The 27,496-nt window shown below is 39.2% G+C and overlaps 1 protein-coding gene across 1 annotated transcript; it reads left to right on the forward strand.

The window, feature by feature from the left end:
- LOC138813662 (vomeronasal type-2 receptor 116-like) lies at window positions 1-26,550 on the forward strand. Its single transcript, XM_070002058.1, has 7 exons — window positions 1-93; window positions 176-339; window positions 20,188-20,476; window positions 20,856-21,662; window positions 22,644-22,871; window positions 23,900-24,023; window positions 25,631-26,550. Exons 1-7 carry the CDS (start codon window positions 1-3, stop codon window positions 26,548-26,550), a joined length of 2,625 nt encoding a protein of 874 aa, XP_069858159.1.
- The last annotated feature ends 946 nt before the right edge of the window (window positions 26,551-27,496 follow it).

The following is a 27,496-nucleotide window of genomic DNA, read 5'->3' on the forward strand; positions in this document are numbered from 1 at the left end:
ATGGAAGGGGCCGTTGGTGTGTCCCAGTGGCATCCTGGTAACAAGGAGCCACGGAAACTGAAGATCCATTTAGACACCCCCCTGACACAGCAGGCTCAGTCTGCTGCCAGAATCATATCTCCATGCCAACGCAGCAGCAATGTTCCCTGTGGCTCTGACACTGCTTTTCCTCCAGTATCTACATGTGGTCAGTTCCTCTGAAGATGGCAGACTCATTTGCAGAGAGAAATCTGTGGCACACAGCAGGGGAGATGTGGTGATTGCTGGATTTTTCCCCCTTTATTCTTGGGAATTTGTTCGGAACATTAATGATCCTGGCGAGCAGCAACAGAGCCTACAGTAAGTAATTTCTTAAGTTTTCTTAAAATTTGCAATTTCTGTTTGATTATCAGCCAGGGTGGGTGAAGTTAGTTACATCCATTATTGTTCTCTGTATCTTCTACTCTTTCCTCACCATAACAACTCTCCTTTACTTCAGACTTCGCTGATAAATATTTTTCTTTCTTCCAAAGGGTAGAGAGATTTCTGTCAGTTCCATTCCACTGCCCTTTCCCAGGGCTCTCCCAAACTTCCCACAATCTCTGTGACTCCTCGAGCCTTACTTGACCTGGCTCATGGTCAATAGGGTGACAAAGAGTCCATATTAACACACTAAAATGCAATGTCCCCATCCAAAAGGCATAGGCCAGGGAATCTTCAGTCAATTGTGTTCTTTACACTTTTAAAAACAGGACTAATATTTGGACTTCTTTCAGGGCAACATTTCTCACGATAGACATGCATTTTCTTCTTCTGGTGTAATTTCATGTTAGCATAGCTCCTGGAATAGGGAGCTGCTGGTCAGATCAGGAATAAGAGATCCATGACATGCTTGATTTTTACCTTAACTAATGTTAAGTGAGCCTCTGCCCTGCTGTCTTTATCTCAGGCTGTGTCCTCTGACAGTCCCAGGAGCCCTGTTTCTATTCCTTGTTCTCTGACATCTCTCCAGGCTTATCTATTTTCAATGTATTTTTCATGCTTTTTTTTTTGGCATGAGGCTTGAGCTCTGGGCCTGGGTTATGTCATCGCACTCTTCAGCTCAAGGGTAGCACTCTAACACTTGATCCACAGCACCACTTCCAGTTTTCTAGTGCTTTATTGGTTTTAAGCATCTCATGCACTTTTTTGCCAGGTCTGGCTTTGAACAGCCATCATCAGATCTCTGCCTCGTGAGTAACTAGAATTAAAGGCATCAGCCACTGGCACCCAGCTTTTTCATGTGTTTTATACACTTTGATTCATTCATTTGACTCACATGAGCTCAACACTTTTAGATCTACAGAATTCTCTGTAAACTAGTGAAGTCATGGATGAATCTTCTCAGACAAGTTGTGTGGATACACCGTGTATGGGAATGGAAAGGAAAACTTTATTCCATGAGAGATTTGTGAGGTATATTGAAGCCAACTGAATGTGGTGTGGAAGTGAGTGAGACAGGTGGGGCTCATGTGTAGACCCAGCAATAGAAAAGTACTCCCATTGGAGGTGGAAGATTATAGAGCTATATTCTGCTCTGTCCATTCTCTAATTGAGCTGTGTGTATGCATGTGTGTGTGTGTGTGTGTGTGTGTGTGTGTGTGTGTGTGTGTGTGTGTGTGTGTGTGCATGTTCACATATGCTCTGGTAATTATGCATGCATAATCTCAAGTCCTGAGGGGTGTCCCTTAGAATTTTTTTCCTCATGGCTGGCACTCTACCACTTGACCCACAGATCTGCTACCATTTTCTGTGTGGTTGATTGCACATAAGAAGCTCACAGATATTCCTGCCCAAAGTGACTGCAAAACATAATTCTCGGATCTCATCCTCCTGAGTGGTTATGATTACAGGCCTGAGCCACCAGTGTCGGATTAATATTTAGTATTACTAACATTCTAGATGTGAAGCCTCAGAGTTACATTGTACAAAAGGACATCAGCAAACATCCACCAGACTTGAGATTCTCTCTACGAGAATTTCCATAAAATGATTATATTTAATGCTAGGAGAGCTCATCATTCTGGAACATACTTGATCATATTGGACATGTGATATCATCTGGCCTTTGAAAAGTCTGAGATATAGACCAGTCGGCCTGGTCTGGGTTTGTGCCTGTCTTTCCAGAAATTCCAGGCAGGCTTCAGGGTTCCTGAGTCTGCAGTGACTTCCACAATGTCACCACTAGAGAGAGCATAGGCCCGGTGAGAAGTCAGCCGGTCTGGCGATAAACCAGTAGCAGAGAAAACCAAAGGCAAGTTGGGTGACAAATACTGTGTGGTTCTACAAACCTCAGGGAAAACCCAAGTCAGTGGTGGGTTCCATCCTGCCTCTTCCTGGGGCCACGGGGGCCCATATGCCTCATCCACAGGGAATGGTCATATGAGAAGATTCTGTCTAGCAGTGGCAAGATCTGTGTGCTGAAACAGGTCTTAATTATAGATGTGGCCAACAGAACTCTATTACACATGGAATACCAACCAGCAGGGTCACTAAAACAGGTGAAGTTCAATGAAGTTTCCCTCTAAAAGTAGGGACTCTTCACTTAGGATCCTTAACTTTGATCTCAGAAGAAGAAATTCTAGACAAGTCACAAAGTGGCAGAGCTTTACTGAGTAAGGAAGCAAACAAGCAAGTAGGTAGACAAACAGGAAACAGAAAGGCAAAGACACACTCTAACTGAGGAGAGACACACAGCTCTTGGGCTGCCAGGGGTATTAATATGGTAAAGGTAGGAGTTCTGACTTCAAAGTTATGCAAACATAGGTGTCTCATCTTTGCTCTAATCACTCCCAGTGTTTCAGAGTTTCTGTATGTTTTGGCCATTCTTTCAAAATTATTATCCTTGAGGTGAGCAAGGTGTGCTGGTGCTTATATTTGGGGTAGGAGGTTGCTTAAGTTTTGAGGGAGCATTTTTTGGGGGAAGGCATAGGAAGACAAGTGTCAACCTCCTCCACCCATGGTGGGAACTCGTGCAAATGGCATTTGGTTCTGCCTCAGGGACCTTCCAACACCTCCTAATTATTATTTTTACCTTTAAAAATATATATAGTAAAAATAATGTACAGGGGAGTTACAGTTGCATGAGTACGTTTCCTATCCAGCATTTTTACCTCCCTCTTTTTTTTCCTACGATCCCTTTCTTTCCCACCTCTGCAACTACTACTTACCTCCTGCCTCTAACATTGTAAATTTTGTTTTCAACCCAGTGTCCTGGACATATCATTGTCACAATAGGTCAACCTACATCCCTATTTAAGCATTCTGCTATACCCCTTTACCTCCCCAAATTACAAAAATGTATGTACAAGATACAGAACACTGGCATCAAATCCAGTGAAAACAGGGGTTAAACCATGGGGGAAGAACAAATAAAAGAAACAAAAGAATCACATAGTCTATTATAATTTCATTAAATACAATAGCAAGAAAGAAAAAACACTCTTCTCCCTGTCTTGGGGTACATTTTGCTTAACATCATCTTATATGGACATAAGTTCATAGCATTTGACCTTCTCTGCTTGTCCTTGACATGTACTAGTCATTTCAAACAAGGGAAACCATGGGACCTATGTTTCTTTTGGCCTGACTTTGTTCACTTTATATAATGTTTTTCCAAGTCTTTTCATTTCCTAACAAATGGTGCAATGTCATTCTTTCTGATGGAGGCATAGAATTCCATTGTCTCTGTCTCTCTCTCTTTCTCTCAATGTATATATCACATTTTCTCTATCCATTCCTCTACTGAGGGGCATCTAGGTTGATTCTGTATCTTAGCTATGGTGAATAATGCTGAAATAAACATGTTTGTGCTTGTAGCTTTAGTATGACCTTGTTTGTGATCGTTTGGGTAAATGTCTAAAAGTAGGACTGCTGGGTAATAGGGGAGCTGTATGTGGAGTCTTTTGAGAAACATCCATACTGCTTTCCCAAGTGGAAGAACAAGTTTACACTACCACCAACAATGCAATATGGTTCCCTTTTGGGCATATCCCCTCCAACATCTGTTGTTACTAGATTTCTTTTTTTTAATAAGTTCTTTTTATTGTGAAAATACCTTACAGATAGTTTATAATTACATGAGCAAAGTAATGAGTATAGTTCTTATCAAGCATTGTTGCCTCCTCCTTTGTTTTTCCCCTACCATCCCTGCCCTCCCATGTCCAGGACTACACTCACAACCTCTCCCACCTCCCTCGCCTCCACACCGAAGTTGTAAAGTTCGTTTTTCGACATAACATCTTGTACCTCTCATGGTTGCAATGGGTCCACCTGAATCCCTGTTTAAACAATTTGTTTTTTCCCTTTCCCTCCCAAATTATACCAACATCATATATGGTGAAAACAGGAGTTAAACCATGCTGGGGGTGACATACAAAACAACTAAAAGTCATCTTATAAATATGTTAGAAACAATAGCAAGAAAGAAAAGAAACCACTCATGTCCTTATCTTGGGGTTCATTTCGCCTAATGTCATCTTATCTGACCATTTCTGCTTGTCTCAGACATATACTAGTTATTACAAATAAGGGAAACCATGGAACTTATGTTTCTTAGGGCCTGGCTTACTCCACTTAATATAATTTTTTAACAAATGGGGCAATGTCATTCTTTCTGATAGATACATAGAAATCTATTCTATACACACACCGCATTTTCTTGATCCATTCATCTTCTGAGGGACATCTGTGTTATTTCCATATCTTAGGAAGAAGGAGAGCCTCATCAGTAAATGGTGCTAGCAAAATTGGTTAATCACTTGTAGAAAACTAAAGCTAAATCCTTATATATCACCCTGTACCAGAATCAACTGCAAATGGATCAAAGACCCCAGAGTAAAAACTGACACCCTGAATACATTACAGGATGGAATAGGAGCAACCCTAGGTCTCCCTGGCACAGGACAAAATTTTCTTAATAGAGACCCAGAAACACAACATATCAAAGAAACGTTGCACAAATGGGATTTCATGAAATTGCAGAGCTTCTTCAAGGCAAACTACATAGCTAACTAGATCAGTAGAAGTCCACGGATTGGGAGAACTTCACCAGCCATACAATGAACAAGGGTCTCATACCTTAAATATAACTCAAAACATTAAATCCCCAAACAACAAATCCTCAAAGAAACAATGGCCCAATAAATAAGTGGGCTAAAGACTTACAGAGAAACTTCTCTGAAGAGGAAAGAAGGATGGCCAATAGACAACTGAAGGAATGCTCAACCTCTCTAGTCATAAAAGAGATGCAAATCAAAACAACAGTGATCTACTACCTCACCCCAGTTATAATGCTTATAATCCAGAACTCTAATAACAACAGATGCTGGAGGGGAAGTGGACAGAAGGGAACCATACTGCATTGTTGTTGGGAGTGTAAAATTGTTCAACCCCTTTGGAAAGTAGTATGAAGATTCCACAAAAGACTCAATATAGAGCTTCACTATGACCCAGCAATCCAACTTTTGGGCATTTACCTGAATGATCACAAACAAGAACATACAAAAGCTACTAGCACAGCTATGTTTATTGCAGCATTATTTACTACAGCTAAGATATGTTAGTAGATTTCTTGATTATAGCCATTCTAAATTGGGTGAGGTGGGATCTCAACGTTGTCTTGATTTACATTTATGACTAGAGAAGTTGAGCATTTCTTCCTGTGTCTATTGGATATTCTTTTTTCTCTTCAGAGAAGTTTCTCTTTAGGTTTGTAGCCCAAGTATTTATCCGGCTGTTGCTTCTTTGAGGATTTGTTGTTGGGGGATTAAAGTTTTTTTGAGTTCTAAGAATGTTTTAGATATGAGAGCCTTGTCTATTGTATGGCTAATGAAGAACTTCTCCCAGTACATGGGCTTTCTATTGATCTTGCTAGCTATGTCCTTTTCCATGCAGAAGCTCTTCTGTTTCATGCAATACCGTTTGTCCATCCTTTCTTTGATTTGTTGTGTTTCTGGGTCTCTATTAAGAAATATTTTGCCTGTGCCAAGGATCCCTAAAGTTTCTTCTATTCTTTTCTGTAATGTTCTTATGGTATCTGCTTTTATTTTGAGGTCTTTGATCCATTTGGATTCTGGTGTAAGGTGATATATGCAAATCTAGCTTTAATTTTCTACACTCGATTAACCAATTTTGCCAGCACTAAAGAGGCTGTCTTTCTTCCATTGTATTTTTTAGCTCCCTTGTCAAAGATTATGTACCTATAGGTCTCTTTGTTAATTTCTGGGTCTTCAATCTTATTATTCCATTGGTTTTTGTGTCTGTTCTTGTGCCATTACCAAGCTGCTTTGATTAATATGACTATGTAATGGAGTTTCAAATTTGGAATTGATATTCTTCCATCACTATTCTTTCTGCTAAGGACCGTTTGTGCTATTTGGGGTCTTTTATTGTTCCATATGTATTTTTGGATTGCTTCTTTTATTTCATTGACAATGAGGTTTGAATATTGGTAGGTGTGGCATTGAAATTATACATAGCCTTTGGCAGTATTGCCTTTATCATGATGTTAATCCTCCCAATGCAGGAGCATGGAAGGTTTTTCCACTTCCTTAGTTCTGCTTTAATTTCCTTTTTCAGGTGTTTAAAGTTTTCATCTTAGAGTCCTTTACCTCTTAGTTAAGCTAGCTTCTACGCATTTTATTTTTTGTGAGGCTATTATAAAATGAGTTGCTTTCCTTATTTCAGGGAAGGCATTGTTGCCATGCATGAAAGCCAGTGATTTTTGAGGGTTAATTTTATACCCTGTTAATTTTGCCAAGGTTTCTGATCAGCTGAACATCTTGGGAGTGGAGTCCGTGTGGATCTTTAAATAAAAGATCATGTCATCTGCAAAGATGGAGAATTTTACTTCATCTTTCCCGATTTGCATCCCTTTTATGTTTGCATCTTTTCTTATTGCCCCAGCTAGGCATTCTAATACCAATTTGAAGAGGAGTGGAGAGCACGACATCCTTGTCTCATTCCTGAATTTAGAGGAAATGGCTTTAACTTTTCTCCATTAATTATAATGCTGGCTCTTGGTTTATCAGCCACTGCCTTTATTATATTGAGGAATGTTCCATGGATTCCTACTTTTTCCAGAGCTGTCATCATAAAGTGGTGTTGGATCTTGTCAGATGCTTTTTCTACATCAATTGAGATAATCATGTGGTTCTTGTCCTTGCTCTTGTTGATGTGATGAATTATATTAGTAGATTTCCATATGTTGAATCATCTTTGCATCCTTGAAATGAATCCTGTTTGATCATGGTATATGATTTTTTTGATTTGTTGAAGTCAATTGGCCAAAATTTTCTTGAGAAGTTTTACATCGATATTCATCAAAAAATGGGACTCTTTGATGACTCCCTGCCTGGTTTTGGGATGAGGGTTATGATTGCTTCATAGACAGTGTTTGGTAGTGATCTTTCTCTTTCAGTTTCATAGAAGAGTTGGAGCAGTATTGGTGTGAGTTTTGCTTTGAAGGTCTTGTAGAATTCAGGTTTAAATCCATCCAGTTCTTGGCTTTTCTTGGGTTGGAGGTATCTTACTGCTGTTTCTATTTTGAGGCTTGATATGCGTCTATTAAATTGGTTTAATCATCTTGGTTTAGTATCAGCATGTCAATATTTGCTAGAAATTGATCCATATCTTTCAGATTCTCAAACTTATTAGCATAAAAGTTTGGAAAGTAACCCCTTATTATATTCTGAATCTTGTTTTTTTTTTTGATAGTGAGGTTTACATTCTCATCTCTGAGTTTATTTGAATGTGTTCTTTTTTCCTGATAAGATTGGTAAGGCTCTGCAAGTTTTGTTGTTTTTCAAAGAACAAACTCTTTTTCTTTTCAATTCTATCTAAAGATTTTTGGATGCTAATTCATTTAATTCGGATTTAATTTTAATTATTTGTTTCCCTCTGAAATTTAGGTACCTCATTAACTTTTTGGTTTCAGATCGCTCCAATTTGTTAATGAGGAACTCAGAGCTATAAACTTGCCTCTGAGTACTGCCTTTGTTGTGTCCCAGAGGAGCTGATAGATTGTGTGTTCATTTTTGTAAAATATCATGAATATTTGAATTTCTTTTCTAATCTTGTCAATGGCCCACTGGTGATTTAACAGTGTGATGTTCAGCCTCGATGTGTTACTGGTTCTCCTTTGGTGGCTTTTGGTGTTGAATTTTAATTTTATTCCCTTGTGGTCTGAGACAATGCTGGGCATAATTTCAATGTTTCTGAACTTCGATAAATTTGCTTTGTGGCCTAGAATGTGGTCTATTTTAAATAATTTTTTATACTTCCTAAAAAGGAAGTATAACCTGTTGCTGCTTCATGAAATATTTGGTAAATGTCTGTTAAGTCTAAATGATCTATGCAGATGTTAAGATCCTAGGTTTCTCTGTTGCATGATTGCTGGGTTGATCTATCTAGCCGGGATAGTGGTGTGTTAAAGTACCCAACAAAAATTGTTTTTAAATCAATGTGTGATTTGAGCCGAAGTAGTGTTTCTTGGATAAATTTGGGTGTTCCTTTATTGGTGAGTAGTTATTTAGAATCATAATGTCCTCCAGAATGAGAGATCCCTTAATGAATCACGACAGTGACCTTCTTTATCTTTTCTCATTGATTTTAATTTGTATTCTATTTTATCTGATATTAAGATTTCAACTCCTGCTTGTTTATGGAGGCTGTTTGCTTTGTAGATCTTATTCCAGCCTTTCACTTTCAGAATCTGTTTATTTTTGTGGGCAAGGTGTGTCATTTGAAAACAGCAAATAGAAGGATCTTGCTTTTTGATCAAAGTGGACAATCTGTGTTTTTGAATTGGAGACAAGTCCATTAATACTGAGAGCTATGACTGAAACATATTTGTCCGTGCATGACACTCATCCACTTTTTTTGGGTAGGGGAGAGGTGCCTTGGCTGTTCTTGCTGTGTTTACTTAGGTCTCTGTTTGTGGACTTCATCATTAGCTATATTCTGTACCTGTTGGTGTTCTATATGTAGAATGTCTTTGAGGATTTTTTGAAGCGATGGTTTGGTAGTGATATATTGCTTCAGATTTTCCTTGCCAATGCCTCCTCCTTTGTTTACCCTTCACATCCCTTCCCAGCCTCCCTCCTCCCCCCACTCAATCCTCCCCCCCTCCAAGCTGTAAAGTTCGTTTTTGACATGACAACTTGTACTTCTCATTGTTGCAACAGGTCCACCTGTATTCTTATTTAAAGGACTTGTTTGTCCCCTTCCCCTCCACAAATTATACCGACATCAAATACAGTGAAAGCATGGGTTATACTGTGGGGGAGGGCATACAAAGCAACAAAAAATAATCTTATAATTGCGTTAGAAATAAATACATTAAAGAAAAAAACATTTAAAATACATATCTTTGGGTTCATTTCGCCTAACATCACCTTATCTGGCCTTTTCTACTTGACTCATACATATACTAGATATTGCAAATAAGGGAAATCATGGGACCTATGCTTCCTTGGGCTTGGCTTACTTCACTTAATATAATTGTTTCCAAGTCTTTTCATTTCCTAAAAATGGGGCAATGCCATTCTTTCTGATGGAGGCATAGAACTCCATTGTGTATATATACCACATTTTCTTGATCCATTCATCTACTGAGGGCATCTGGGTTGGTTCCATATCTTAGCTATGGTAAATAATGCTGCAATAAACATAGATGTGCTGGTAGCTTTAGTGTGGTCTTGTTTGTAAACATTTGGGTAAATCCCCAAAAGTGGGACTTCTGGGTCATACGGGAGCTCTATGGGGAGTGTTTTGAGGAACCTCCATACTACTTTCCAAAGTGGTTGAACAAGTTTACGCTCCCACCAACAATGAAGTAAGGTTCCCTTCTGTCCACATCCCCTCCAGCATCCGTTGTTATTAGAGTTCTTGATTTTTGCCATTCTAACTGGGGTGAGGTGGTATCTCAATGTTGTTTTGATTTGCATTTCTTTTATGGCTAGGGAGGTTGAGCATTTCTTCATGTATCTATTGGCCATCCTTCTTTCTTCTTCAGAAAATTTTCTCTTTAAGTCATTAGTCCACTTATTTATTGGGCAGTTGTTTCTTTGGAGATTTGCTGTTGGGGGATTTAATTTTTTGAGTTCCAAGTATATTTTAGATATGAGACCCTTGTCCATTGTATGGCTATTGAAGATCTTCTCCCAATCCGTGGGCTTTCTATTGATCTTGCTAGCTATGTCCTTTGCCATGCAGAAGCTCTGAAACTTCATGCAATCCCATTTGTCCAACCTTTCTTTGATTTGTTATGTTTCCGGATCTCTATTAACAAAATTTCGGCCTGCACCAAGGAGACCTAGGGTTTCTCCTATTCCATCCTGTAATGTTTTCAGATTGTCTGCTTTGACTCCAATGTCTTTGATCCATTTGGGGTTGATTCTAGTGCAGGGTGATATATAAGGATCTAGCTTTAGTTTTCTACACGTAGTTTACCAATTTTCCCAACACCATTTACTGAAGATGCTGTCTTTCTTCCATTCTATTTTTTTAGCTGCCTTATCAAAGATTAGATGGCTATATGTCTGTAAGTTCATTTCTGGGTTTTCAATTCTATTCCATTGGTCCTGAGGTCTGTTCTTGTGCCAGTACCAAGCTGTTATGATTACTATAGCTTTATAGTAGAGTTTGAAATTAGGTATTGATATTCCTCCAGCATGTTCTTTCCGTTGAGGACCGTTTTTGCTATTCGGGGTCTTTTATTGTTCCATATGAATTTTTGGATTGTCTCTTCTATTTCCTTGAAGAATGACGTTGGAATTTTGATAGGTATCGCATTAAATTTGTAGATATCCTTGGGAAGCACTGCCATTTGCACGATGTTAATCTTTCTAATCCAGGAGCATGGGAGGTTTTGCCATTTTCTAAGTTCTGTTTTGATTTCCTTTTTCAAGATTTTAAAGTTTTCATCATAGAGGTCCTTCACTTCTTTGGTTAAGTTAATTCCTAGGTATTTTATTGTTTGTGGGGCTATTACAAATGGAGTTGCTTTCCTAATTTCAGCCCCACTTTTCTCATTGTTGGCATACAGAAAAACTATTGATTTTTGAGGGTTAATTTTATACCCTGCTACTTTGCCAAATTTTGAATCAGCTTGAGTAATTTGGTAGTGGAGTCTATGGGATTCTTTAAGCAGAAAATCATGTCATCTGCAAAGGGGGACAGTTTTATTTCTTCTTTCCCTATTTAGATCCCCTTTATGACTGCATCTTGTCCTATTGCTGTGGCTAGGCATTCTAATACTAGGTTAAAGAGAAGTGGAGAGAGTGGACATCCTTGTCTTGTTCCTGAGTTAAGAGGAAATGGCTTTAGTTTTTCACCATTGAGTATAATGCTGGCTGTAGGTTTATCATATACATCCTTTATTGTATTGAGGAATGTTCCATGGATAACTAATTTTTCCAAAACCTTCATCATAAAGGGGTGTTGGATCTTGTCAGAGCTTTTTCTACATCGATTGAGATAACCATGTGGTTCTTATCCTTGCTCCTGTTGATGTGATGAATAATATTAATTGATTTTCATATATTGAACCAGCTTTGCATCCCTGAAACAATCCTGTTTGATCATGGTGTATGATTTTTTGGATGAATTGTTGAAGTCGATTGGCCAAAATTTTGTTGAGAAGTTTTGCATCAATGTTCATCAAAGAAATGGGTCTATAGTTCTCTTTCTTTGATGAGTCCCTGCCTGGTTTGGGGATGAGGGTTATGATGGCTTCATAGAATGTGTTCGGTAGTGAACTTTCTCTTTTAATTTCTTTTTTTTTTTTTTTTTTTTTTTATCCAGTCGTGGGCCTGAACTCTGGGCCTGGGCGCTGTCCCTCAGCTCTTCAGCTCAAGGCTAGCACTCTACCACTTGAGCCACAGCACCACTTCCGGCTTTTTTCTTATGTGGTGCTGAGGAATCGAACCCAGGGCCTCAGGCATGCAAGGCAAGCGCTCTACCACTGAGCCAACTTCCCAGCCCTTCTCTTTTAATTTCATTGAAGAGTTGGAGGAGTATTGGTGTGAGCTCAGCTTTGAAGGCCTTGTAGAATTCCGCTGTAAAACCATCTGGTCCTGGACTTTTCTTAGCCTGGAGGTCTCTTATTGCTGTTTCTATTTCAATGCTTGATATGGGCCTGTTAAGCTGGTTTAACTCATCTTGGTTTAGTTTTGGCATGTCAATATTTGCTAGGAAAAGGTCCATTTCTGCCAAATTAGCAAACTTATTAGCATAAAGTTTTGAGAAGTGTTCCCTTAAAATGTTGTGAATCTTGGTTTTGCGGTGGGATTGTTTCCCTTCTCCTCTCTGAATTTATTTATGTGGGTGTGTTCTCTTCGTTTTCTGATAAGATTTGCTAAAGGTCTGTCAATTTTGTTAATTTTTTCAAAGATCCAACTCTTTGTTTTGTTGATTCTTGCTATAGTTTTTTTGGATTGTAGTTCATTTAATTCTGATTTAATTTTAATTATTTCTTTCCGTCTACTGGATTGGGGTTTTTCTTGCTGCTCTTTTTCAAGGAGGTTCAGATGTGTCATTAAATTGTTGGTTTCAGATCTCTCCAATTTGTTGATGTAGGAACTCAGAGCTATAAACTTGCCTCTGAGTACTGCCTTTGCTGTGTCCCAGAGGAGCTGGTAATATGTGTGTTCATTTTTATTGAATAGCATGAACATTTGAATTTCCTTTCTAATCTCTTCCTTGACCCACTCGTGATTCAGCAGTGTGTTGATCAGCCTCCATGTTTAACCGGACTTTCTTTGATGGCTTCTGGTGTTGAGTTCTAATTTTATTTTCTTGTGATCTGAGAGAATGCAAGGTATAACTTCAATGTTTCTGAATTTGGACAAGTTTGCTTTCTGGCCTAAAATATGGTCTATTTTAGAAAATGTTCCATGTGCTGCTAAGGAAAACATGTATTCTGATGCTGCTGGGTGAAATATTCGGTAGATGTCTGTTAAATCTAGTTGATCTATGCAGTTGTTTAGATCTGCGGTTTCTCTGTTGAGTTTTTGCCGAGTTGATCTATCTAGTGGGGAGAGTGGTATGTTAAAATCCCCAACAATTAATGTCTTTGGATCTATGTGGTTTTTATGGGAAAGTTGTGTTTCTTGGATAAATTTGGGTGCTCTGTTGTTTGGCAAATAGATATTTAGAATTGTAATATCCTCTTGGAGGAGAGATCCCTTAATTTGTATTTAGCGATCTTCTTTATCTCTTCTCACAAATTTTAATTTGAAGTATATTTTATCTGATATTAGGATTGCAACTCCCGCCTGTTTATGGGGGCCATTTGCTTGGTAGATTTTGTTCCAGCCTTTAACATTGAAAATGTGTTTGTTTTTACAGGCAAGATGTGACTCCTGAAGGCAGCAGATAGAAGGATCTGGCTTTTTAATCCAACTAGACAGTCTATGTCGCTTAATTGGAGAGTTAAGACCGTTAATGTTAAGAAATAGGACTGAGAGGTATTTGGGAGTTCCTGCCATGTTATCCACCTTCTTGGGTGCTGTGAAAACTGGGTTCTTCCTATGGTTCTTGGATTCTGAGTTCGGGTGCAGTACTTGGCCTTTATTGTGGTCTTCTTGGTTTTCTATGTGTAGGACATCTTTAAGAATCTTTTGTAGGGCTGGTTTGGTGGAGATGTATTGTTTCAATTTTTCTTTGCCATGGAAGATTTTTATTTGGCCTTCAGTTATGAAGGAGAGTATTCTTGGTTGATAGCTGTTTGTTTTTAGGGCATGGCATACATCATTCCAGGTTCTTCTTGCTTTGATTGTCTCTGCTGAGAAATCTGAGGTGATTCTAATTGGTTTCCCTTTATAAGTGATTAATCTTTTCTCTTTGACAGCTTTAAGGATCCTTTCCTTGGTCTGAGTTGATCCTGTGTGGATTATAATGTGACGGTGGGTTGTCCTATTAGGGTCTGGTCTATTTGGAGTTCTAAAAGCTTCTTGTATTTGAATAGGCCTATCTTTTTGTATGTTTGGCAAGTTCTCTGCTAGGATCCTGTTAAACAAATTTCCTAGACCATTAACTTCTGTTTCTAGGTGCTCCTCTACACCCATTATCCTTAGATTAGGCCTTCTGATGGTGTCTTCCGGGTGTTGGATAGATCTCTCATATTTCTTGGATTTGTCTTGGATGGTTGTATGTTCTTTCTCTATAATGTCTAGGCTGTCTTTAATCCCTGAGATTTGATCTTCTGCATGGTCTAACCTGCTGTCGAAGAGTTTCTACTTTGTTTTTTATTTCTTTTCCTTCTAGTTGGTCAGCTTTGATGGCTTCAAAATCTTTGTTATAGCTTTGTTTTAGATCTTTTATGAACTTCTTTACTTCCTTAATTTGGTGTTCAGTGTTTATTCTCAAATCACTTAGTTGATTGGTTATGGTTTCCTTGGACTCCCATTCCTTCTGTTGGGTTCCATTCAGCATTCCCTTTGTGGTCTCCCTGACTTCCTTCAGCTCTTTGTTAATGGATTCCATGAATGCCTTTAGTGATCTTTGTGTACTCTCATCCTGCTCTCTCAATTCCTGTATTACTCGTTGATTAGCTTCCTCCCCTCCATGCAATTCCTGTAGTTCTCTTTGAGTGTTCTCAGCCTGCTCACACCATTCCTGCCTTTCTCTTTGAGTATTCTCAAGCTGCTCATGAAAATCCTGTATCAGTTTTTGAGTAGCTTCCTCACGCTTTTGATATTCCTGTATAAACTTTTGGATTGCCTCCTTTCTCTCCCTATCACGCTCATACAGAGTCCTTTGTATGTTTTCAATCTTTTCATTTATCATGTTTGCCAGCAGTGTTTGTAGAGCTATCTGGGAACTCTCCTCTGGATTATTCATTATCTGTTCTGTCCCCTGGTTATCATGAGTGGAAGCTGAGATACCCGGACTTGCCATTTTTCTTGTGTTTTTCCAGCTTACTCTGCCCATTTAAGATGAAATTAACACCAGTTTTGTGCTAGAACAGTATCTTAAGGCAAGCATCAATCAAAGTCTGTATTTGCACAGTCAATTGTCTCCAGATACAATCTAGTTCAACAGATACATCTATTCAACATCAAACAACTAAATATTAATGGGCTACGAACTGCAAAGAAGAATTTGGTAAACCAGAAATTCTAAGGTTTAGGAAGAAATGTGGGTAAAAAAATAGGAATAGAGTGACGTGGGAAGACACAGGGAGTGTTAACTAAGCCCTAATCTCAAAGCAGGAAATAGGTTTGATAGGATGAAAGTAGAGAGAGAGAGAAAGAAAAGAAGAGAAAGGGAACAAAAAGAGACCAGAAAAAATAGAAAGGTAAAAATTAATATTATACAGAATCGAAAACAAGGTATTCAGAGAAGAAGATGAATATAATGAGAGAAGGGGAGGGATATAAAGGAGATGTGAAAAACTTAAAAATAAAAATACTTAAAATATTATATAGGTATAAAGAGGTAGTACTGCTATTAAGGAATTTAAGTCTAAGAGGTTTTGAATTGAGTAATAAATTTGTGGATTAAGTGTGTACACAATGTGGGATAAGGTCTAATATTCGACTATGGGTTTATCTGAGGATGTTCAGAACAGCAATTAAGTCACATAAAGAATGAAAGAGAAGAACCGGTGAAAAGGATAAGAGAGAAAGAAAAAAGATCAGAAGTTCAGTAGAGCTAAAGTAAAAACAAAACAAAACAAAAAACATAAAAAAAAAAAAACAAGAAGAAAGGAAGAAAAATATACACACACTTATACACCTAAAATAAAATTCTAAGAGGAAAAAAAATTACTAGAAAACATTTTTTTTCAAAAAAGATAAAAATTAAAGATTAAAAAAATTAAAAAAATTTTTATAAAAGGTACGACAAAACAACAACAGAAAAAAGTTCTTTGATTTTTTTTGGAAGGGGTGGGAAAAATCCTGTGTCTCACTTGTGTCCGTAACCAGCCTCTTGTTGGAGTCTCTGGTCTGCTTGTGTTCCTGTGGCTTGGTTGGATACTTAAGTCAGTTTCTTTGAATAGGCAGAAAAATGCTCTGCGATACTCCTCCCAGGTTAGTTCAATGGGAGGAGATGGCTTTTTCCTCAAATTTGGAGATGCTGTGATGAGGCTAGGTTCTGGGTAGAGTTGAGGCCTTTCAGCAAACAGTAGCTTTTCCTGGGGGCCTGGTTTGTGAGAAACTCACAGACCCCAGCCTGGAGCCACTCTCAGGGTTTCTGTTTACTGAATTTCAGTTGATTGTCGAGGCTGCTAAACGGAGGGGCAGCTTCTGGCTCTGATTACCCGGTGAAGAAAGCCACTCCTGGGGCTGGCGCCCCAGCTGGGTGACTTTTCCCTGGGTGGAGCTGAGTCTGGCAGGTCAGGTAGGCTCTTTTGACCTGCTAGATGACTCTAGATTTATTCCAGGGCCTGAGTTGGAATTAGCAGCTCTGCCGAGCTTTGTCGGTATCCAATATGGAAATCTCCGGTACTGGGGGGGGGGGGGGCGGGAGAGGGGTGGCCTTCCCTCCTCTGTTCCCTGAGAAGGAGTGAGGAGGATGTCAGGCTTCTACTCACACCGAGTTTTGGTTCCTGGGTCATCTCTGGTCTGGGAACTACAGGATGAAGATATCTTCTCCTTGTCCGTTCTTGCTGGTGTTGAGTAGAATCTGCTTGCCCGCCGCTTCTGGCTCCTTTGTCCCGGACTCTCTGTGTTTCCGGTATGGCCGCTGCAGTCGCCCCTGCCACAGGTGCTGCTGCCGCCGCGGCTGCTGGCAAGTGCTCAGGGCTGTCTCCCTGCCTGTATTTTCTCTCTCTGGCCTAACTCTCTGTCCTGTGAAGGCACACTTGGTGTGATTCTCTGGCTTAGGACTATTCACTGGAACTCTAAAACTTCTTTCTATGCGAAAGCTTGTTTAGCCTCCAGCCATCTTCCCGGAACTTGATCTTCTTAGTAGCTATTGATCCAGGAGAGATTATAATGTGGTGGTAGGACGATCTGTTCTGGTGTGGCTTATTTGGGATTCTAAAAGCTTCTTGTATCTAGATATGCCTGTCCTTTTGTATATTTGGGAAATTCGCTGCTAGGATTTTTCTGAATGTATTTCCTAATCCATTGGTTTCCCTCTCCAGGCCCTCTTGTATACCTTTTATTCTCAAATTAGGATTTCTTAATGTCTCCTGTATTTCCTGCACTGATCTTCATGCTTGTTGGTTTTGTTATGAATATCTGTGTAATATTTGTCTCTGGAGTCTAAACTGTCTTCTGCCTCAGAGATTTTCTTCTGCCTCCTCCAATCTGCTTTAAAGGCTTTTTAGTTTGCTGTTCATCTCCTTTCCTTTTTGCTGGTCTTTCTTAATGGTGGCCAGCTCTTTATTAAGGTTTTTTTTTTTTAATTTTGAATAGATTGCCTTATCTCTCGGAGTTGGTTTTTGGACTTCTCTTTCCACTCTTTTATCTGGGTTTCTATCTTTTCATTAGACTCTTTCTTCTTCTTTTGAAGTTCCTTTATCCTTTTATTTGTGGAGGCCATGAAGTCATCTATTAACTTCTGGTAGGCCTGATCACCTTCTCTTATAGCCCTAAGCAGTGTGTCCAATTTTTCATTCAGCAGATTTACCAGCCATACTTTTAAAATAGCTTGAGTATTATCCTCTAGGTCATTCTGGGACACTGTATGGCTTATTTACATTGAAATGGTGTTGGGGTTTGTTGATTGGCCATGTTTCCTTTGTTTCTGCAGTTAGTTCTACCCATTTGAAGATAAGAACCACATGGGTATGATGATAGGACAGTCTTTTAGGACCAGAGGCAACCCGGTGTCATATAAATGTATAGATCTTAGGGGTTCAGTATTATGATAGGTGTTTTCCTATTTAGCTCTCTTTTTCTTTGCTTGAAGGGAGATGTTGTGGCTCTGAGGTAGAAATTGTATATAGTTGTAACTTTTGAGGAGATGTATGATTAGCTGATAACTAGTCTGCATTTTAGAGGTAACAGGATGTGCCTCTTGTACATGTACATAGTCACAACAGAACCAACTCTAAGTTTGGTCCGATAGGGATCAATAGACTGGAGCAGATGAAAAAGAGAAGGGTTAGGATTGGAGAGATATAAATTTAAGTTCAGAAGAAAAATTGGGTATAATGATAGTAGAGGGGTAAGAACTGCTTATAGGACAAGAATATACAGTAGAGGCTTTGTTTCTGAGAGTAAGAGGCAGAAAAGAATTCGAAGAAATGTTATGTAGGGAACAGCTGAGAGAGCTAGATAAAGTTTAGAAAAAAAGGTATATATAGGTAAGAAAAGTTATATATATAAGTGTATTTGGAAAAGTTGCTGAGACTAGAAAATGGTTTATTCAAAGAGTATTGGGATGCCACTTAATCTAAAATAACTCCTGTATTTATTGTTTACATACATAGAAGGAGGCCTTTCTTTGTGTATACAACTAAACAGGGTATCTCTGATGGAGTAGCATTATAATGTGGAGAGAAATGAAAAGGGGATTGTAAGTGGAAACAAAAAATAGAAAATTAGGAAATTGAAAAGTGGAAGGAAAAAACAAATAATAGTGTAAAATAGAAGATTGAAGAAATAGAAAATCCTAAAAACCAATACACAAAAGTAACACAGAGAAATAAAAACAACAAACATCAAATATAAAAAAACCTAAAGAGTGAGTTTTTCTGGTTGTTTAGGGAGCTTGAGTCTCTATGTATTCCTCAAAGCCAATTACGGATAAAACTTCATATGCTTTGCCATAGTCCAATTTTCTTTTGGCTTGGTTGGGACTAGACAGATTTTGATGAGGGAGGGTGATTGCTATCTAGAGTTCCACACTAGAAGAGGCACTGTGGCTTAGATGGTAGAACACTACCCTTGAGCGGAAGAGCGCAGGAACAGCGCCCTTGCCCAGAATTCAAGCCCCATGACTGACAAAGAAAATTCACAAACTTTCCTTCCTAGGCTGCCCTGGGGCAGCTGGGATCCTCCTGGAAGATCCAATGGACGCATTGGTGCTAGCACCAAGCAAGGCATATTGTTTATTCTGGATTATTGGTCCAACCATTTTATGTCTGACACTGCAGTCTAAGAAAAAACTGATCTATACTTATGCCCTGCTCAATAGGAGGTTGAATCCAATACCTGCTGTGGTTCACAAGATTGGAGGAGGCAGGTTGTGTCAGTGTCTTCCTTCTTTATCCTAAAAGAGTTCCAGAGACACAATCTGGACCCAAGAGCAGAGACTATAAGCATTTCCCAACCACTTGTCTCAGTTGATGTTCATGATTTTGAGATTTAACTTTAATTCTCTCCCTCTATGCAATGTAGGAGAGTTTCTGTCCATAGAGAACTATTAAAACTGATGATGGTGAGAAAGAAGCCAGCTTCTTTCCACAATTTCTTACATCTCCTTTTCTGTTGTTTTGTTCTACTAGAGAAGTACCTTCTGGTCCACACCACTTGACTCAGATGTGTTCTTTGTTGGGTGGTGGAATCTTCATGTTCTATCTTCCTTGGCTGCCATCTTGCTCTGCTTCTGGGTAATCCCCTTGAATGATGGTATTCTCTGAGTCAGCTTAGTGTGCCTCTACCACATAACATGAATTGTATTTCTTTGTTTGCTTTAATTTCCTCACAAGGCAAGATTAACTTCTTTGCAGCAGGGTGGGCCATCTGCATGATCTGGCAAGTGAGCACAGAGACAAGGTAGCCTGTTTTCCTAGTTAGTACTAATACAGCAGGTCTTGCCTCTCTTCTCATACTGGTTGAAATTGGGTGAACAAGCTGCTCCCAATTTGAGTTAGATTTCTTAAGAGTTTTCTCAGATGCACAGCTAAGTCAAGGTACTTAATGACTTGGTATGTGAGCTGGGCAAGCTCTTATGTCCCAGCCAACACCAGTGTTTTTCACATATCCATACATTCCAGAGAGGAAAAACCAGCTTGCTCATACCTCACCCCCCTTTCTACAATCTCAGAACAATAATCATCTCATGTATGCTGATCAAGGCCAGTTCAGGAGCTCTCCTAATTGTAATAACTTGTCTAAGACTCCAAATTATAATGCCATCCTGTTGGAAGATAGGATCTTCATATACTACTGTGTAGAGATAAGCATTTGATTCAACAATGTCATGAGATTTGCAGTTAATCTTTTGTAATACACATATACACACCAAATTTTTGTGACCTATGTGCAGGATGAACTTATGGAAATACCAATTGCTTCTTACCCTGGTGTTAGCTGTTGAGGAGATCAACAAGAATGCCCATCTGCTACCCAACATGACTATGGGGTTTGAGATCTATAATGAGAATTTCAAAGATGCTGATATGCTAGAGAATCCTCTCATCTGGCTCTCTGGGATGAATACAAACAGCCCTAATTACAACTGCAGAAGAGACAGCAAAGCTTTAGCAGTACTCACAGGAACCTCAACCATATCTGTCCCAATTGGGACACTGCTAGACCTCTACAAACTACCACAGGTGAGGCTGGAAGGGGTGGGCAGATGTGATACCATGTTCACATTGACTCTGTCCTCTACAGGCTGAACAAAAAACCCTCCAAAATGCATGATCTCACAGGGAAAAGACTCGAAAGGTGAGTGGGGCATACACATTTTCTTTGCTGCAAAAAATTAATAACTAAAAGGAGAGGTTTTTAAGAGACTAAAGGATGATCCAAAACTCTAAGCCTTATCTTTACATTTTTACAAAGAGCTTGGAACATGGGATATATATTTGCAAATGGGATAAGCAAACTTTTGCTCCCACTGCTATCAATTGTTGTGTAGTTAACATTAGGACCGAGATTTGCCTATAACCATTCTCTTCCTGTGGTTTGTGTTCATTTTTTTCCCTGTAGTTCACGTTTGGGATATTTGATCCTCTCCTGAATGTCCATGGAAAATTCAGTACTGTCTATCAGATGGCTGCCAAGGACTCAGCTCTAGCTCTGGCCATGGTCTCCTTGATGCTTCATTTCAGCTGGACATGGGTGGGACTGTTCACCAATGAAGATGACTATGGTGTGTGGTTCCTCTCAGAATTGAGAGAAGAGTTGTACAAAAATGGAGTCTGTTTGGCCTTTGAGAACATGATCACTTATCATACCTTATCAGATTTATCAAATGATCTATCCATACATCGCCAGCTGATGGACTCATCAACCAATGTGATTATCATTTATGGGGACAGTAAATTTCTACTAAGCTTTACTCTTAAATTTGGGCACTTTTTAATTACAGGGAAAGTCTGGGTCATGAACTCACACTATGATGACTTGACAATTGGTAGATATTTTTTGCTCGATTCTTTTCATGCTCCTCTCATCTTCTCTCACCATCATAGAAACACTTCTGGGTTCACCAATTATATTCTGACAGATACCTTATCCAAGAACTCAGGAGATTACTCCCTTCCCAAGTCATGGATTCAGTCTGTTTATTGCCTACTGATTAAGTCTGACTGCAGAGACTTGGGGCACTGTTCATACAATGCCACACTGGATTGGTTGCTGAGGCATATTTTTGACATGACTATGTCAGAAGAAAGTTACAACATCTACAATGCTGTGTATGCCTTGGCCCACGCCCTCCACCAGATGTTTCTTCATCACATGGAAGAGCCACCACTGCACAATGGGAAACCAAGGGCATTTATCTCTTCACAGGTAATGGTTTTGCTTTTGGGTGACCTACACTAGGCATGCAGACTTTCTGTAGAAGCTTACAAATCAGATGGAACTAGGTTGTCTGGCTTCATTTAGGAAAATACAAGAGACACTGGGCCTCTTGTGGTCTCATTGAAATGATTGTAGAGCTGCGAAGACAATGTTTTTGAAGAATGCTGCTTCCGTGACAAGGAAGTTTTGTGTCTTCTGACCCTCATGTGCACTAAATGTGGAAAAAGCCGTACCCTTTTCAATACCATATTTCCATATTGACTTTGTACCTTTTAAGAATAACAAATCAAGTGTGACTAGTTCTTGTAAAGCTAAGATTGTCTATACACAAGGGGCCCACTTATGTAAACTACCCCTGAGTACAATTAACCACCAAAATGCCAGAGGTGGAGCTGTGGCTCAAACAATAGAATTCTTATGTAGAAAGGAAAAAAAACAAACAAACAAAAATACCTCACGTTCAGTGCCTAGACCTTGAGTTTGAGGTACAGGACTGAATACATACACTCACACATACACACACGTACACATACACACACTCATACCCACACATAATGAACTAAGTCTTGCTTAAGGTAATCTTTCATACTTGCCATAAACACTCTATATTCTACTTAGTTCATTATTTACCTATATTTCAGACAGACTCTCTGATCTAAAATAAGTGATTGGAATTCACTTTAGAGTGGTGATTGAGGTCTGTCACAATATAATTCATTATTTGGTTGGATGTGGCTGGAGTCTCATTCCTTTAAAAATGAGTTTCTGCATTCCATCCTGGATAACTATGTTTTAGAACTTGGTAACAGTTTAGTCCTCTGTGGGCCTACATTTGATACAGTTGATTAGATTCCTGTGGTGCTAGTGAATTATGTGGTGGGAATTTAAGCTAATCTGTGTGCATCCATTGTTACGGGGTTCTGTGATAACTCTGGGAATCAATTCACCATACTATAATGTCCATTTTAGCTGCATCACTTTTTGAAGAAGATCCAATTTATCAATCTTGTTGGAGACCAAGTGGTTTTGAATGAGGAAAGGAAATTGGAGGCAGAGTATGACATTATGAGCTTTTGGAATTTTCCTAAAGGTCTGGGACAAACGGTGAAAGTTGGCAAGTTTTCTCCATTTAGGCCACATGGTCAACAACTGATTTTGTTTGAAAATCTGATAGAGTGGCCCATAGGAATTACCAAGGTGATTCATTTGTACTTTTTTTGCTCTCTTATTTTTTAAAAACTGTATTGTTAGTGTGAAGTAGCTGTAGAAAGAGCTTACAATTCTTAGTGATGTTATGAGTTCAAGGCTTGTCTACAATGCCACCACACCCTTATTTCTTCCCCATAGTTCGTCTTTTCTAACTGTAATATCATGATCTATTTTAAATAATCAATAAGCTTATCCTGTTTTTAAGCTTGTTAAATAAAACTATGTCTCAGTGGTGGACATTTCAAACTTCCTGTTTCTGGAAGTTTCTTACTAACAGATTCATGGGGGAATAGGAGAACTTTTCTTTACCATTATGTTGTTATATATTTGTATATTGAACACCATAAAAGTTAAATAACACCTGGTAATCATCTTTCCAGCACTGTGACTAAATATCTGAGGGAATCAAATGAGAAGGCAGAAGGGCTTGCTTTGCTTCTGCCTAGAGATTTCATGCCGCAGTTGGGTAGATTGTTGATTTTGAGTCTGTATTAAGACAAGATGTAATGAAAGGAGCATCTGCCAGTGAATTTCATCCACCTTATGGCAACTGGGATGCCAAAAGGAAGAGATGTGAATGGCCCTGGGTACAGCAGCACCTCCAAAGCAATTAGCCAGGCTTTAGAGTGTAGGTTTGAAGTTTCCTGATTGATTTTCCTCTCATGCTCTTATTCATCTATTCACAGATGAATAAGAGAGAAAATACATCATCACCATAGTTCAAGAATCGTATCCAATTAAAAAAAATGGATGCAAGATTTAATTTCATTTTTCAATTTCCTAGAATCCACATGTTAAAGGCTCCATGTCTTCCTGATAGCATGAGGGGCTGGGTGTCGAGGCCCCACATGTTCTTCAGGTGATGTTATATGAAACTGTAAAATGCTCAATCAATTCATTGGCTGTATTTATATAAATATTATGTGTTTTGATCAACTTATCCCCCAAATCACTGGAGTGTCTGGAATGTCATGTAAAAGATGAATAGTCACTAACATTCATTTGAATGTTCTCAGACTCCTCAGTCTGTGTGCAGTGAGAGCTGTGGTCCTGGATTCAGGAAAGCCTCTCTGGAGGGAAATGCTACCTGTTGCTTTGATTGTACTCCTTGCCCAGATAATGAGATTTCTAATATGACAGGTGAGTCTGTACAGTGAAATTCCACATCTCTCCTTCCTAACCTTCAAGCCAGTGGAATGATCTAGTAGCAAGGCAAGAAGACACATGCATGTTCATACAAAATTCCATCAAACTGTTAACCATATTTCTTCTTAGAAGAACCAAGCCAATGCTTCTCCATTACATACCTGATTGTATTTTCTAATCTACTACAGGCTTTATCTTGAGAACATTCCTGTTTCACTCTCCACAGTCACATTTTTTGTATTTAAAGAAAATATATATAAAAAAGAAAATATCAAGTACCAGTTGTTGATCTTTGAAATGATGTGCAAATGATCATGGAAATCTGGATCTAACACAGCCTTTCATTTCTGAGTTCCCATTGCTGGTTTTTTCTAATTAAATTTTATTTTATATTTAGCATACTCTAATAATACAAAGGGCTTTGTTTGGATAACTCCATATCTGACACAGGCACTAGGTTGACTAGCAAATCTTCAAACGTAATTGATTCAAGAGTATTTTACCAACTCCATTTCATTTGGCTTCTCCATTCAAATATAATTGATTCAGAAGTTTTTACCAACCCCATTTCTTTTGGCTTCTCCATTCAGAAGTTATTTACAATCTCCATTTCATTTGGCTTCTCGCTCCTCCAGTGATCTTTCCCAGAGCCTATCATATTGGTGGAGGGGCATTGTTCTTTTTTTCCATTTATCTTTATTGTTTTATTTTTTGTTTTGATTTGCTTTTTGTCAGTTGTGGGGAGTAGCATTGTTCATGACACACAACAAATGCTCAGGAAGTTTTTGTTTGATGTAAGGAGTAGGTTGAGTTTTGGATTAGCCCTCTTCTCTATTCTCCATTATTTCTTGAATGAGTAGTAGAGAGCCAGCGTGATATGACCTGTCTAGAATGAGTACATAATGCTAGGTAATTATTACACTTGAAATCCAAGGTACTCAGGCAGTTGAGATTTGAGATGGAGCTTGATGCAATGATGGGAAGGAAACTCAATAAGATTTGTTCCCACAATTAAGCAACAATAATGTTGGAATGCAAGCTGTGGGTCAGTGTGAGGGTAGCAGTGTTGGGCATGAATTCTCTGGAAAAATTCCCAGGGCCAGAATTCAAACACTAGAGGAAAGAAAGAAAGAAAAGAAGGAAGAAAAGAAGGAAGGAAGAAAAGAAGGAACGAAGAAAATAAGAAAGAAGGAAGGAAAGAAGTAAATAGCAGAAAGAGAGAAAGAAAGAGAAGGAAAGAAAAAAACCGGGAGGGAGAGAGGGAGGAGGGAGAGAGGCGTTAGGGAGGAAAGATACAAAGGAAGGAAGGAATGGTGGAGGGAAGGAAGGAAGGAAAGAAAGAAGGAAGAAAGCAAGGAGAGGAGGGAAGGAGAAGGAAAGAGATAACCAGAAAAAAAGAGAAAGGGAGGAAGGAAAGAAGAAGAAATGTGAGAAAGAAAATGCACCTGAATGTATTTTGATATAGAGAGGTAGTCTACATGGTACTGAAAGAAATACAGGTCAAATGGTGAATCAGGGAAAAGGAGTTGCTTAAGTGGAAGGGGATGAAAGGAAAGAGAAATTATGAAAACAGATTAATAGTGATTCTCACTCCTCACCAGACATGGAGCAATGTGTGAGATGTACAGATCATCAGTTTGCCAGCACCCAGAGAAACCAATGTCTGATGAAAACTGAGAGCTTCCTAGCTTATGAAGACCCCTTGGGCATGGCTCTAGTATGCATGGCTCTCTGCTGCTCTGCATTCACAGCTGCTGTTCTTTGGGTGTTTATCAAGCACCAAGACACCCCCATTGTCAAGGCCAATAACTGGGTCCTCAGCTATATCCTGCTCATCTCGCTCATCTGCTGCTTCCTCTGCTCCTTGCTTTTCCTTGGTCGTCCACACACAGTCACCTGCATCCTCCAGCACACCACATTCGGAGTGGTCTTCACCATGGCTATTTCCACTGTCCTGGCCAAGACCATCACTGTGGTTCTGGCCTTCACACTCACTGCTCCAGGAAGAAGGGCAAGGAAGATGCTGGTGTCATGGGTTCCTAACCTCCTCATTCCCATCTGCACCCTTATCCAGGTGATTCTCTGTGGCTTGTGGCTGGTAACCACTCCTCCCTTTGTGGACACAGATGTGCACTCTGAACATGGCCATGTCATCATCCTGTGCAACATGGGGTCCCTCACTGCCTTCCACTGTGTCCTGGGATACCTGGGCACCCTGGCCCTGGCCAGTTTCATGGTGGCTTTTATGGTCAGGAACCTGCCTGACACCTTCAATGAGGCCAAATTCCTAACCTTCAGCATGCTGGTATTCTGCAGTGTGTGGCTCACCTTTCTGCCTGTCTACCACAGCACCAAGGGGAAGGTCATGGTGGCTGTGCAAGTCTTTTCCATCTTGACCTCCAGTGCAGGGCTTCTTGGCTGCATTTTTGCCCCCAAGTGCTACATCATCTTGATAAGACCTGAGAGAAATTCTCTGTCCAGGATCAGGGAGAGATCACGTTCTGGAAGAAACAAACATTAAGATGAACCTAATTGTTGCCCAGAATGTTTAGAGGCTTTGAGAGCAATCTGTACCAATTTGACAGTCAACTCTTAATTGAATACTTAGCGCAGAGAAGTTACTCTTATTCATTCCTCTGGTTATGTTAGAGTCATAGCAAATTCCCAACAAGACCTCCTAAATTGCATTCTAACTTTGATATATTACACTTTTTGAATGTAATCTGCCTTTTATTCTATCATTTTTCCTTGTGAGTACATTATCTACTGTGCTTCTTCCTTTCTATTTCCTGTCTCGGTTTTTCTTCCTACCTATGCTATTTGGCTGCTTGTACAGCACTGTATTTCTAAGGCTAGTAGTATATTTCCTTTATTTCTTTTTTCTGTTTTGTATATTTTTAAATGTAAAAATACTGTACAGAGGGGTTCCAGTTACATGAACAAGGTAATGAGTACATTTTCAATCAAACATTGTTGCCTCCTCCTTAGTTTTTCACCTACAATCCCTTCCCTCCCCCCTCCACAACTACTCTGACCCAACCTCGCTGAAGATGTAAAGTGCTATATGAGTTTTTTTTTGTCTTTGTTCCTCTCCCAGGGCATCCCCTGTTTTTACTGTGCTTGATTCCAGTGCCCTGCATCTTCTATATAAATTTCTTTAATTTGAGGAGGGGAAGAGAAAAAACAAAATGCTTAAAAAGGGTTAGAGTTTGACCCATTGTAACAATGAGACGCACAACACAATCTGTAGATAACATATTTTATATTTTGCTATATTAGTGAGTATATTTTTTAGAAAATCTCTCATTCTCTCTCTTCTTTCCTTAAGAATTTTATAGCAGAATATGTATCTGCTCCAGTTTCCCACAGGAATCTACAGGTTTTTTTTTCTGGAAGAAATGTGAGGGCACCAAACTAACTAGAGTTTCCCAAATGAGCAGTGGGAGCAATGGTTTGCTTATTGGTCA

Source organism: Dipodomys merriami, unplaced genomic scaffold (genome assembly GCF_024711535.1).
Source record: "Dipodomys merriami isolate MVZ:Mamm:240054 unplaced genomic scaffold, mDipMer1.0.p SCAF_6, whole genome shotgun sequence".
In the NCBI taxonomy this organism is placed as follows: Eukaryota; Metazoa; Chordata; class Mammalia; order Rodentia; family Heteromyidae; genus Dipodomys; species Dipodomys merriami.

What these genes read in the sequence shown, in the direction of transcription:
- LOC138813662 (XM_070002058.1), top strand. Translation starts at nt 1, where the DNA reads ATGGAAGGGGCCGTTGGTGTGTCCCAGTGGCATCCTGGTAACAAGGAG. An exon ending in GAGCAGCAACAGAGCCTACA is followed by an intron (nt 340 to 20,187) that starts GTAAGTAATTTC and finishes ACCTATGTGCAG; the next exon opens with GATGAACTTATGGAAATACC. An exon ending in GGGCATTTATCTCTTCACAG is followed by an intron (nt 21,663 to 22,643) that starts GTAATGGTTTTG and finishes TGTCCATTTTAG; the next exon opens with CTGCATCACTTTTTGAAGAA.